At 41.3% G+C, this 12,947-nt stretch overlaps 1 protein-coding gene across 1 annotated transcript in view; it reads right to left on the bottom strand.

Moving 5' to 3' along the window:
• Positions 1 to 42: 42 nt before the first annotated feature.
• myofl (myoferlin like) overlaps positions 43 to 12,947 on the bottom strand; it is a 45,061-nt gene continuing 32,156 nt past the window's right edge. Inside the window, exons 20-53 of the mRNA XM_034100371.2 lie at positions 12,500 to 12,624; positions 12,296 to 12,405; positions 11,382 to 11,574; positions 11,143 to 11,298; positions 10,922 to 11,053; positions 10,669 to 10,832; positions 9,434 to 9,548; positions 7,991 to 8,093; positions 7,764 to 7,903; positions 7,512 to 7,676; positions 7,164 to 7,251; positions 6,886 to 6,963; positions 6,596 to 6,777; positions 6,300 to 6,458; positions 6,120 to 6,221; positions 5,752 to 5,913; positions 5,476 to 5,641; positions 5,113 to 5,183; positions 5,004 to 5,018; positions 4,823 to 4,921; positions 4,370 to 4,498; positions 3,910 to 4,065; positions 3,686 to 3,777; positions 3,380 to 3,550; positions 3,104 to 3,252; positions 2,390 to 2,529; positions 2,177 to 2,265; positions 2,005 to 2,100; positions 1,758 to 1,899; positions 1,542 to 1,641; positions 1,245 to 1,438; positions 1,054 to 1,163; positions 806 to 953; positions 43 to 668 (exon numbers count right to left, since the gene is read on the bottom strand). Coding sequence (XP_033956262.1) covers positions 630 to 668; positions 806 to 953; positions 1,054 to 1,163; positions 1,245 to 1,438; positions 1,542 to 1,641; positions 1,758 to 1,899; positions 2,005 to 2,100; positions 2,177 to 2,265; positions 2,390 to 2,529; positions 3,104 to 3,252; positions 3,380 to 3,550; positions 3,686 to 3,777; positions 3,910 to 4,065; positions 4,370 to 4,498; positions 4,823 to 4,921; positions 5,004 to 5,018; positions 5,113 to 5,183; positions 5,476 to 5,641; positions 5,752 to 5,913; positions 6,120 to 6,221; positions 6,300 to 6,458; positions 6,596 to 6,777; positions 6,886 to 6,963; positions 7,164 to 7,251; positions 7,512 to 7,676; positions 7,764 to 7,903; positions 7,991 to 8,093; positions 9,434 to 9,548; positions 10,669 to 10,832; positions 10,922 to 11,053; positions 11,143 to 11,298; positions 11,382 to 11,574; positions 12,296 to 12,405; positions 12,500 to 12,624 — 4,280 coding nt within the window. The 3' untranslated portion in view covers positions 43 to 629. The remainder of the gene's footprint in view (positions 669 to 805; positions 954 to 1,053; positions 1,164 to 1,244; positions 1,439 to 1,541; positions 1,642 to 1,757; positions 1,900 to 2,004; positions 2,101 to 2,176; positions 2,266 to 2,389; positions 2,530 to 3,103; positions 3,253 to 3,379; positions 3,551 to 3,685; positions 3,778 to 3,909; positions 4,066 to 4,369; positions 4,499 to 4,822; positions 4,922 to 5,003; positions 5,019 to 5,112; positions 5,184 to 5,475; positions 5,642 to 5,751; positions 5,914 to 6,119; positions 6,222 to 6,299; positions 6,459 to 6,595; positions 6,778 to 6,885; positions 6,964 to 7,163; positions 7,252 to 7,511; positions 7,677 to 7,763; positions 7,904 to 7,990; positions 8,094 to 9,433; positions 9,549 to 10,668; positions 10,833 to 10,921; positions 11,054 to 11,142; positions 11,299 to 11,381; positions 11,575 to 12,295; positions 12,406 to 12,499; positions 12,625 to 12,947) is intronic.

Raw genomic sequence — 12,947 nt, 5'->3', positions numbered from 1 at the left:
ACAATAGTTACAAATTAATTATATTTTATTACTTTTGGGATATGTATCTCTACACGTTGAGATAAATTATTTTTTACTGAGCTTTTTTTTTTGGTTGCTATTCCATGTTCTCTTTATTGCAACATGTAACAGTTACATTTGGCAAGACAGAGGAATGTCTTTGGAGTATTTTAATTAGGTCTAGTGAACTACAATGTTGATATGTAAATAACATATTATAAACAAAATGTGTACTTAGTTTTGATATTACTTACTTAATGTTGATAACAGTATCTGAATTTCCTATGTTAATATTCTTATACAGTTAGATCATTTCCATAGCTTAATTCATTGCAAATGTGTGCAAAATATAACAAAATATTAACAATTTGTTTAAAACAGAGTTTATTAAAAATACATAATTATAGACAATATTGGGTTTTTTTTGGTCTAAATGTGAACATGAGAAATGATTGGCAAAACAAAAATACTGTAAGCAATAATGAGAGTGCAAATACATTGGTTGTGGTTATGTGTGAGTAAAATGCTAGATATCATGCTGCGTAAGTGCATATTTCTGAGGGTCAGTGACAGTAAATAGGACTGTGGTTTCTGCAGCAGCGAGACAGACAGCTTCTCTGCAGTGCTCCTTAGGCAAAAGGCTTCACGATCTTCATTGAGATGTAGTTCTGTGGATATATAAAACATATTTAAGTCTATCAGAATAAAAAATCCATAGGAATGATGTTTGATGGTAAAAAAAACATGATTTAAATTTTAGAATTATTCAAATCAGTAAATTAGTTAGTAAACCAAGAAATCTTACAGGAAGGGAGTAGAACAGGATCCCAAGGAACAACAAAACCAGCAGAAGAAGAATCGCTGCAATGAAAATACATTTGAATCTGCGCCAAACGATGAACTTCATGGTCTTGCAAGGGTTTATAAACCAGAAGAATGACGTGTCAGGCCGGCTGTTGAATGGAGAACGACAGCAACATTAGTTAACATTAAACAATTCATAGAACAACAAACTCATAATTTATTTATGTTTAAAGGACTCTGATTCATTACTTGGGTGGATCCAGTTTGGGACTCATGTTTGGTTCATCTCGGCCTTTCCCAGCAGGTCTCTCCTCCATCTCCTTCCCCTCCACTATTTCCAGTGTCATCTCTACCTTCCCCTGTGGAGTTTGAAAACAAAATCTTAAAAAGTATCCAGGATTTTGTTTTTACTATGGAATGTGCCGAGGACATAAACATACACCAAGCACATGTTTCCCATCCTGCTCGATAGCACATGGCCACCAGCCTCGTACAGACTTCTGGGAGAAGAGTGAGTTGGGCAGGGTTTTTTTCGTGGAGACTGAGTCTGCCATACCAGGCAACATCTTCAGGCTGCACTTTTCTGGGCTCTTAGCAGGAGAGATCAGATTAAGTAGATCCAGTTCAAGTGAACCTGTAAGAGAAATATTAATGGGAAGTTATAATTAGTCCTTTATTGCTCTTTCGTACATCTCTATCTAGGCCTCCCTCTGTGTGGGGTTAATCATAATGCTAACCTAAGTAGTCATCCATGGAGAATTTGTCATTGTCCCATATCTGGACGATCAATTTAGGAGGAATCCTAAATTCAGTTTTGTCCAGATTCCAAAAGTGTTCCTGTAAAAACACAAACACTTTATTAGAAAATGACCTGCATCAGCACACAATAATAATATATAAATATGACACAACAATCATTTGATGCTTTTTTCCTGCTCCAGGATCTTACTCACTTTCTTCGAGACCACGCACAGCTGTTCTGCAGGCAGGTAGTCAAACTCAAAGATATACCTCCAGTTGAAATTTCCATCCCCATCCAGGGATCTGTAGTGTACATCAGTCTTCTGCTTGTTGTCTTCCATACCCAGCATCCATCTAAAAACATGGCAATGTTGAATTCAGATAAGCTACTTGTACGTGAGTCCAGTAGATGGTAAAAGTATAAATAAATGAAGGGATAGGGTATTGCGTGTAATTTACCCTTTAACGTAGATGTCACTCATTTTATCTCCAGTTATGCTTGTTTCGTCCAGAGTAACATCTGTTGTGTTCCAAATGACGGCTCGCAACATATACCTGTTAAAAATAATATTGTTATATTTTATCCTTAAATGCATTTTTATAAATCAATATTTAGTCAAGTGTTCCTTACTTCTTGGCTTTGCGTGGAGTGATATCACATGGGGGACCTGGCAAACCAAGGCTCTTGGGGAAAATGTCCACCCACATTTGAATCTGTCCCTGTGGTTAGGAAAAATGTTTATTCTAAAATGTTTATTCTAAAAAGCATTATATATGACTTATATATCTTTGCTACCTCTAATTAAAAAAAAAATGTATGTAGTGTTATTGGGGATGTTTTAACCTGAGACAGGTTGGGTTGGTAGGAGCTGTACAGGGTTCTGGTCTCCACGTGCTCCGGTGCCAAGCCCTGGGCTCTGAGTACATGCAGGGCCAGCCTCTCTCTGGCTGGGCCTAAATGTGGATGGATCGCAGTGTTTGCCTCTGCAAAGTGCACATCACATCACAAAGGTCAAGAAAGAAAGGATAGTGTAAAGTATAACAAAGGTCAAAAGTGTGAGGCGGACTACAAACTGTTTCAAGGGAGCCTCAGAGAATGGAAGTGAACACATGTAATTTGTTGTTACTATAGTATAGCTAAAAGAAAATCACATACAGTAAGGTAGAATAGCTTCAATGTGTGTAATTTGCTAGAGTTAGAAACTAATGAATGATTTTGCACAGCACTCAAAAAGAGTGCTGTGCAAAATCATTCATTTTGTTGGTTTTCTGGCCTAATTATTATTTGTGCGTCTAAAGGATCAAATAACGTGGTTCCAATATGCATTCAGCAATACAGCAAACTGAGGAAGTAAACTAACTCACTTGTTTGAGGGTAAGCCCAGTCTTAGACTTTGAAACCCAGTGCTTTAGTAGATACAGGTTCATATTTAGGCCAAGATACAACTCCAGCGTACTTTCATACTAGTTGGAAAGCATTCTGCTCAGATATTTTCTACATCAAAACGTAGTCATTGAGATATCAGTATAATTCTACGGTATTTGACAATGGCAGTACCGAAATCGTGCAGGTGGTATTCTTTTCCTGAGAAAGAGAGCGAGCTTCCATCTCCCTCGATGCGTGGAGGAGGGACGCCTCTCACTCTGGCCACATTCTGCAGTATCTGCGACGGCTTCAGCTGGTCTCTCCACTGATTGATCCCTGAGCTGCAACAACATGATAGATGTTATGGCTTTGTCTTCAAGAAACAAAAATAAATCAAAGAATTCCCTGGCCGACGTCTTGATACATCCACAGTACTGCAGATGCTGTACTGTAGCAGCACATACTTACACACAGTATGTCTGAGGCAGGCCACAGCAGGGCCTGAAACGAGACAGGAGTCTGTTCTCCAGATCGATGACCGTCTCACCCACTTTTTCATCTCTGCTCAGTAAGTCATGGTCATACACAGCAATCTTCAGGTCCTTGTCTTGAGGCATGAAGCAGGACATCTCAAACATCCTGGTCAAAAATGTACGACAAATTATGCATAGCCTGCTTCTTTCTGTTCTTAGACTAACTTCAAACTGGCAGCAATCATTTGAACAAATACAAAATGTACAAAATGTCAGTAGGATGAACTCATTGCTGTCTCACCTCCCAAACTCTGGGTGAAGGGTGTTTGGTTTGTAGTGATCTCTGTCATCCAGTGTTTTCCCTCCCAGTGATAGCTTAATGTATGGGTCGCACTGAAAAATGAGAATACAAAAAAAGTAACTTTAGTGATCTTTCATCTTCATACATCTAGAGGACTGTTGTGACTCAATTATTTGTAACTATACCAAGATGGTGGTTTAGTTCCAGCTTTATTTAATACTCACCAAGCCATTTGTGTCCTTATGCTGCAGGTCAAGACAGCGCACCACATAAATTCTAACAAGGCAGCCCTGCGGTCCGCTCTCAGGAAGCTCTTTGAACTGGCGGGGTGGAGCTGGCACCCCTGGGTCATCCGACAGAGGGTAAATCTTGAATGAGCCCTGTATATACCCGAAAAAAGACAGCCCTGGCTGTTAGTCCTATAACCTCTCTTATACAAGCTCATAACATTCACACAGGAACCTCAGACCATATTCCTAACAAGGTAACAATAGATTGTTACATCAATGAGGTACTACATACTGAAGCTAAATATCCCCTCACAGACATACCAATCAGAAGGTGATATAAATAATACTGTTTCATTTCATAAATTATCCACCAGAGGGCAGACAAAGGATGAGAAAAGTAGCTGGACAGCATCCAAAGCAGTGTTTACCCATGTGGACCAATGGGCTTCTTTACCTTGAACTCTCCCACCACAGAGGGGTCATCGTCCTCATCCTCGGTCTTTCCTCGCTGAAGTTTGAAAGTGCTGCAGAAATCACTGAGTCCCTGGAACTGTTGAACCTCTTCAAGCTCACCGTCAAAGACCTGAAAACCAACACAAGAACAGAAACTAAGTCATACTTCATATATTGTGATCTCTCAAGCTAACGATATGTCACACCTTTGTTACATGTTTTAACAGCACTCTGTTTCATTAAAATAACTAACTACTAACTGCTCTTTTCAGTATCGGAGTACAGCATATTTTTTTAGCTAAATACCAATGAAAAAACAAAACTCTTATCAAAATTAATGAGAAGCAGGACTTTCTGGTCACAGATATATCTTGCTGTAAGAAAATCACATACAAGAATTCAGGGAAAGATTGAAATCATTATTGTGTTTAAGCAATGTGCAACATGTTCTTACCTGTAATTTGTCGTATCCCTTTTTCAGGTAAGGCGCACACTTCTCCTTCTCTCCAATAGAGGCAAAGAACTTACTCCACCAGTCTACTGCTTCCTTGTCCTACACAAGGGAAAATAATGATTCACTTAATCTGCCGATAGATAACATCTCTAAAAATGTGATAGGACAAACAAAAACTCACCATTTCTGCATGAAGCTGCATAGTGTGGGAAGCAAACAAAGAATACTTATCAATAAAAGAAAGACATAGTAGTGAAAATGTTGTCATATCTTGATACATTATTACTTACCTCGGCTTTGACGATAGGTCTCTCATCAATTTCTATGACAACATCTCCCTGGGCAGCGGCTATCATAGCCACTGCAAGTCAATTAACAGGATGCAATAAGACTCCACTGTCTTCAGTATTACTAATTATTGTATGTAATGTTTCTATTTTAATCAGATTTTTAATTAACTTATGCATTGCTTATTTTTTTAAAGAGTGTTCTTCTTGCATTGTTGACATAATGTTTATTTGAATTGAAAAACAGCATGGCAAAAAAACATGTTTTTTATGTTACAAAATGATGCCTCCCATCAAACACATCTCAAACAAAAATCCTCAAATAAGGAGATGAGTATATGTCTGCCATGTGTGTGTATACTGTACCTCTAGCAGACATGCAGACTTCACTGTTAATGCGATATGGATCACAGCGGAACTGCTCCAGGCAGTCGATGGTGCACTGACCCACTACCGGTTTCCTGCCAAAAGGCCGGTGGTCGATTACCTTCAGCACGATGGGAGGGGTGTACATCTCCTCTTTGGGAAGAAGCTAAGGTGAGAACAAAATAGAACGAGCCATGTGAGAAAATATTGAAAATGTAGACATGCAACTTTTACATATGTCTGAATATATATTCCAGAGAGTTTGAGGGTCTGTACCACTTTGAGGAGCAGCACGGATCCGGGGAAGTTGGGGTTCTTTTTGAAGTTCTTGATTACAGCGGTGTGCACAATCTCTCCACCACACTCAACTATCAAACTGGGAGAGGTGACTGTGGCCAACTGGTAGGTCTTCATGTTCCTCAAGCCCCAAGTCAAGACCTGGGATCAAACAAACACATTAACATGGGCAGATTAGAGGCTGCCATAGTGGTAAAAGACAGGTGAGAGTACGGGGGAAAGGGAACAATTGGTAGGAAATGCAACCACAGCAGATATCTCAGGGTTGGGCTGATCTTGTCTGGTCATGAAATGTGTGTGATGGGAATTTATAAGTGCTGGCAAAGGAGCATGATGGCGTAATGTACCTCGATCGCAGTGAGCTGCACTACAGGCCTGATTCCCTGGGGAACCATGTAGAGCATCTCCCCTCGGCGAGGAGGTAGCAGAGGCATTTCTCCGTCATTCCCCTGGAGGGCAAAGAAAAGCATAACCTACTAAGTACTGTTTTATAGAGTTAATAACAGTTTCTTCAGTGTCTTCTTTACCTTGTTCTTCAGTATGAGCTCTGCAGCCACCAGTATCTCTCCGGCATTGCGACCTTTTTTGTTGACCGGGAACCACAGCAGCTTAGGGCTGACAGCCACACTGGGGTTCAGCTTCACCACAGGGGGGCACCTACAGCGACCCATGGGTTCATCTTTACCCTTTATAAATAAAGTGCAACGACACACAAACACTTAGTGACGCCTGATTATATCATACATGAATCTCAGATGCATTTTTTGCATACAACTTAGTATGCTTATGTGATTTGATTTGGCAGATAAAATATACAACATACTACTTGATCCCTGTCACACAGCTCCAGCACCACATCGGGAGGGTTGCGGGCAATAGTTTGTGGGTCTCCGTAGATCTCAATGTCCTCAAAGATGAGAGTCTGGTCCCATGTGGGGTTCAGGGTGGACCTTATGACTTCTGTGGTCTTACTCACATGGAGGAATGACACATGTGCATAGGGATCTGGGGAGGACCAGGAGTTTGTGATGTTTAATTGAATATTGAATTAAAGCAACATTTGACATCCTGAGTAGATTTCATGTATTCGTCCAGGCCAGGATTTGACTTTACCCGAGAAGCTGTCATTGTCCATGGCACAGAGATTCCTCGCCTGGTACACGTACACTCTCAGATGGTAGAGGTAAGACTCTAAAAGGGAGATAACATTTGTCAGCATGTTTAACATTTATGACTACGTTACCACTAATCTAATCACACAGAACATCTGCCACACTGCGGATGTATCCAGATTTCACTTAATTATGATTCAAAGTGATCTGGCATCAGGAGCTTTGAAGAAACAATGAGCGAGTGATCAGAAATTAACTTTATCTGGACCAACTACTTACGGCTAAAGTGGCAGGAAACAGTGGGTGTGTTAGCACCAAATAGTTTTGCTGCATCCGTTTTACTGGCCTTCTCGTCGACATCAACACCCTGTTAACAAATCACAGGGTGAGGCGCTGAAAAGAACTCTCTAAGGGAAACATTTCTGCAAAATCTAAGAGAAATTGGAAGAATGCAGAACTAAAATAAACTTCCTGAAAGATTTGCCAACATCGGACAGGAACACGCACATGCAGGAGAATAATCAGCGGATATGACTCAGATGGCATAAAGTAAATGTTGTCATGACAACTGCCTGGTGGGGGGGAAATGTGGAACTCATGTTTAGTCATGTTTCTCCCTGGACTCACTAATGCCCCTTCCAGCCTGAAGATGGCAGAGGACCCGATGCAGTCTGAGGGAACCATCTTTCTTCTCCAGCGGCGGCGGCGAAATGTGTCAGAGGAGCGCTCCTTCCTGTGGAACTTCCAGCCAATCAGGGAAGAGTATTCCCAGCCTTCCCCTGGGTCTCGCCTCTATGAAACAGACAAGGACAGAAATAATGAGCTTAAAAATCTCTCAAATATACCCCGTTTTCTCATCCACATCTACCTCTTTCTTACCTCAGAAACAGCCTTTTTATCAGATGTCTTCTTCCGTGGTCTTATGAGTCTCTTCCTGCGATGGACATGATACATCTTCTCAGCTGCGACCCAGGATTTGGGCTTGTCATTGGGAGGAATAGTAACACCGTATTCCCACCCTAGAGCCAAAAGACACGCATACACAGATTAAGTTAAATCTAACGTTTTAAAAAGAAAATCACATATGTCAGTGTTAGTGATGTTACCTCTCTCATCCACAGCCTTGTTGCTGTCAAAGCTCCAGTCATCCTCCCATTTCCATCCAGGTGGACACTCAAACTCTGCTGGGCTTTGAACCTTTTCTCCATTCTAGACAACACAGATCCAATGTCATTCATGTATGTACTGTATAGCTATTGATAAACCCAGACTCTGGTTAGGTTGCTAAATGTTCCACTATGTTCAACAGGTAGTTGCTAGGTTTGTGTGTTCGACTTGTTGCTGGGAATGTATAGTTCTGTGCGTTAATCAGATATTGTATATGCTGTTAGGGAAATAATTGTCCTAGACGCCTAGATATGCATGACCAACCCTGACGTCTGTTATCTCCTCTAAGGAGATAGGCTGCTTCAGCCATAATGTTGTTGTTCCCATTCTATGACCGGGCAACCCTAGGTCACAGATGGTTTATTGTTGTGGGTACACTGGGACACTTACTTCTCGGTGTTTGTGGACTCCAAGGTGTGAAATCTTCGAGGCCATACTGTAGGTGTCAGACGCAAGTAACTCAGTGTTCCCAACTGTTTAGGCTATCTTCTCAAATATGTTGATTACTCTCTGCGAAACCAGTTAAATGGGCTAACGAGAGAGAGGCGCTCCAGAATTGACGTGGCAACTCTCCCGTGCAGTCAGACCGTGGCTGCTGTGACTTGTGATGTGAATCCTCCGGCCGAACCTCCTAAATAAACCATCAGTGTTTGACATCTAAGCTCCTGCTCTTCCCGTGTCTCCTTCATGAGTCGGTGACTCCCACTGCATTACTACACAGAAGTTTTCCCCACATATGCTATTGCTGTGTCTGGAAAGAAAAGTGAATCAAAACAGTAACATTGCTGGCTGTTTTGCTAAATAACGCAAAACGCTGTAATTAACTGAGCCGGTTGATGTTCTCTACAGGTCTAACACTAAAGGCGACTTCTTCCACATTTTACAGTCATTTAACCCTCCTATTGTCTTCGTTTTCCCCCCCTTACTTTGGTGTTCACGGTCAAATTTGACCGGTCCTGTTTTAACTGCTATTACATTAACACAAAAAATATTCATCATCTCCAAATCTCATTTAACACTCTTTCAAACTGTACATAGTGTATCAGACTACTGGTATAAATGAAAAACTGCAGTAAATATACAAAGAATAGACACTGATCATGTATTGCGTGTGCCAGGTTTGATCCATGTGGGGGGATGGGCACATCATGGGAAATGTATCAAATAGTTCTCTGTGTGTGTGTGTGTGTGTGTGTGTGTGTGTGTGTGTGTGTGTGTGTGTGTGTGTGTGTGTGTGTGTGTGTGTGTGTGTGTGTGTGTGTGTGTGTGTGTGTGTGTGTGTGTGTGTGTGTGTGTGTGTGTGTGTGTGTGTGTGTGTGTGTGTGTGTGTGTGTGTGTGTGTGTGCGTGTGTGCGTGTGTGTGTGTGAGCAGTAGGTTGTACCACGTCTGTGTAGGGCTCTGCAGCGGGCTTCCAATCTCCACCAGGGAAACGTGTTTCGTTCTGAAAAACCTCATCTGTGAACTCTGTGTGTCCAGCGTCTGCTTCTGTCAACAGGCTGTAGAAAACCCCACAAAGGTTAATGGTAAATGGCAAATGAACTGTACTTATGTAGCACTTTATCCAGTCTTTACGACCCCTCAAAGCACTTTACATACTACATGTCATTCACATTATATTACATTGCATTTAGCTGACGCTTTTATCCAAAGCGACTTACAATAAGTGCGTTCGACCAACAAAATACAAACTTGAAGAAAACAGAATCATATAAGTACATCAGGCTTCATAGAGCAAAAACATTTCAAGTGCTACTCAACTGGCTTTAGATAAACCAGCCCTTTATTAGTATATAAGTGCTTTGTTTATAGTTCTATCGCTCGAAGTGGAGTCGAAAGAGATGAGTTTTCAGTCTGCGCCGGAAGGTGTGTAAGCTATCTGCTGTCTGGGAGCTCATTCCACCATTTGGAGCCCATTCACACAGAGCAGTACCACTTGCTCTAGGACCTAACATTCACACACATTCACACACCCTTGGCCATGCCATCGGGAGCAACTCAGGGTTAAGTATCTTGCCCAAGGATACATCAACATGTTGGCTGCACGGGCTGGGAACGAACCCACAACCTTCTGGTTGAAAGACGACCGCACTCCCTCGTAGCCACAGTCGCCCTTATTTAATGAGAGGCTTTGTGACTCAGGCAGTAGCTATGTATGACTGTGACCATCTGAGTGGAGCAGCTCAGGAAGTTAGGCATCAGAAAGCTCAAATTGTTTACATGAGCCTTGATGGGAGAATGTAAGCAAAGAACTAGGCACTAAGAGAGAGAGGGATACCTCCTTAAAAAAAAAAAAAACTGTCAGATTCCCAATTTCCTGTGATTGTGTGATTATGGCTGGTACAAGCACTGATGAATGATCACTGACAATGAATAGATAATAGAGCAGAAATATGAACAGGATTCTGGAGTGTGTTCAGCTACAGTGATAACAGGATGTTTGTTTTTGAGACTTTGAGACTTTGAGTGTGTGTGTGTGTGTGTGTGTGTGTGTGTGTGTGTGTGTGTGTGTGTGTGTGTGTGTGCGTGCGTGCGTGCGTGCGTGCGTGCGTGCGTGCGTGCGTGCGTGCGTGCGTGTGTGTGTGTGAGTGAGTGATATGGTGTGTTTCATTGACTTACCATCGCTCAGGGTCAACAAACCAGTCCTCCTCCCAATCCCATCCACGGGGGGGCAGAAAGCGTTCTCGTTTGAGTTTCACCTTTCCAGTCACATCTGAGAACTTATGGCGACCAACCAGACCGGTAGTTCCCCACTTCCCTAAAACATGGGCCTGGTTCTCATACTGCGGAAAAAAGTCAGAGATAACACAACTGATATCAGAGTAAACGTATATGTATATAAAAAAGCTTATTTATAGTGTAGCTACTTTACCATTTCAGCATAGACGCTGAAGTTTCCCTCTGAGAAGCTGTTGAACTTCTTCTCATGAGCAGAGAGGCCGAGCCACATGTTGACCCGTAGCTGAACAGGGACCTTCTCCCCTTTGTTTTTGTCCATGGGGTACTGACAAAGAAACAAATACAAAAGGTGTGCACTCTTTCTGAACATTACCAGTAAAATATCAATTTAGAAATAAATACATTATTCTGTACCTGCATGAAAATGGTCTGAGTCCGTCCACAGTGCTTGCCACGCGCCTGTTCACTAAAGTCAGAGTACAGGATCTGGTTTGCTGGGACTCGAGCAAAAGCCACTCGCTTTTCTCCTCTTAACATCCAGATGATCACATCAGGCATGCTGTTCTGAGGCTGATTAAGACACACAACATTTAAGTTACATGATAACGTCTCAATTACTTTTTACATAACTTCATATTTATGCTTTTCCTGACCTCCTCTGCCAGTTGCTTGATTTTTTCCAACCAGTCCTCGATGTCACCAACAGTGTCCTTGACATTCGTGGCCTCCCCTCTCATGCGATTGGCCATCTCTCTGATGGCGTCCACAGCAGCGTCTCGCAGCTTTTTCAACTGGAGATCCAGTACAGTCACATTGGGCTGGCCCTCCAGCACTGGGAGCTGGAAACTGTCAACAATTGGTGAATAAGATTAATGTTTAAAGAAAATAACAAGGTAAAACAGTTAAGCCTTTCCCAATAATAACACAATTGACGTATCATAAAGGAAACGGACGTGGCATCAATATTTTTGACGTTACTGACCTTTTTGTCTGCAGTTTATGCGGTTCATGATAAAGAGTGTTGTTGTTCTTACTTATATCTAATGTACTGTAAAGCTAATATGATGTTACTTTGCACTTTCTGTTAACAAAGGTTGTAACCTCTGAATAACTGGATTGGCAATATATTGCCCTTATTATTGTTAAGGGTGAATGGCCATATACCCCCTGCCCAAATGTTTGATAATTATAATAGCTCAGAGCCTAATTAATGTGTTGTTTTATGTTGGGCGGTTTATTTATTTTTTATTTTTAGTAATTTTCTTTTTTACATTTTTCTACATACATATTTCATGCATTTTGATGCTATTGTACAATTACACCAGTAGCATGAAATGGTCCTAAAATGACAATAATATTCTTTATTGAAATTGTTTCATCCAAAAAGTTAATAATAGTTATATGGACAGGTCTTAAAACAATATACCTCATAACTCCACCAAAACAACTACCTGCAAATGTATTTGACATGAAAACAATGACCACACTAGTTTTCCTTATGATAAGCTGCAATAAAGCATAACTTGATACAACACACAGGTCCAGGGTCTGTCTGGTCCTGTCTTACCTGTTCAGATCCTCAATCATATGGTTGATGAGTTTGAGACAAATCTCTGCCAGACGTGTTTCAGACTCTTTGGCTAAGATGGCTGTTTTTAAAGAGGTAAGGTGGGACTCCTAAAATAAATCACACAGACAGATAAAAGGATATTACTGAGAAGTACTGCCTGTGTAGACATGAACAATATTTGCCACCGTGACTTATTCTTACCAGTCTTTCAGCGATGAAGAGGAGTAAATTGGCAGAGTCCAGACGATGACTGATGTCCTCCCAGAATGAAATGAGAATCACAACAGGCTTAGTGTCAGCCCAGGGCAGGTAATAGTAGTGATTACCTGTGGAATACCAAATAAATACACCCAGTCATTTTAAACACAAGAGCCACGTTCACACCGGAGTACTTTTCCCCGTACTTTTCCCCTTTAGTTCCGTTAGTACCCCTTATGTTGCGTTCACAATAAAAAGAGTACTTAGTGCCGGGAACTTTTACCCCCATTTTTAGTGCCTGCTAAGCCGCGTTCACACCGCGTACTTTGCAGTACTTAGTGCCGGTGTTGTGAAAATAACACATTGTCTGACATTATCATATATGTTATATCATTACTGTCATATAATTGCTTACTAATCGTGGTTATCAAGTATCAGACACTTAAACAAT

Source organism: Pseudochaenichthys georgianus, chromosome 15, assembly GCF_902827115.2.
Source record: "Pseudochaenichthys georgianus chromosome 15, fPseGeo1.2, whole genome shotgun sequence".
Lineage (NCBI taxonomy): Eukaryota > Metazoa > Chordata > Actinopteri > Perciformes > Channichthyidae > Pseudochaenichthys > Pseudochaenichthys georgianus.
This window is presented reverse-complemented; position numbering and strand designations above follow the sequence as displayed.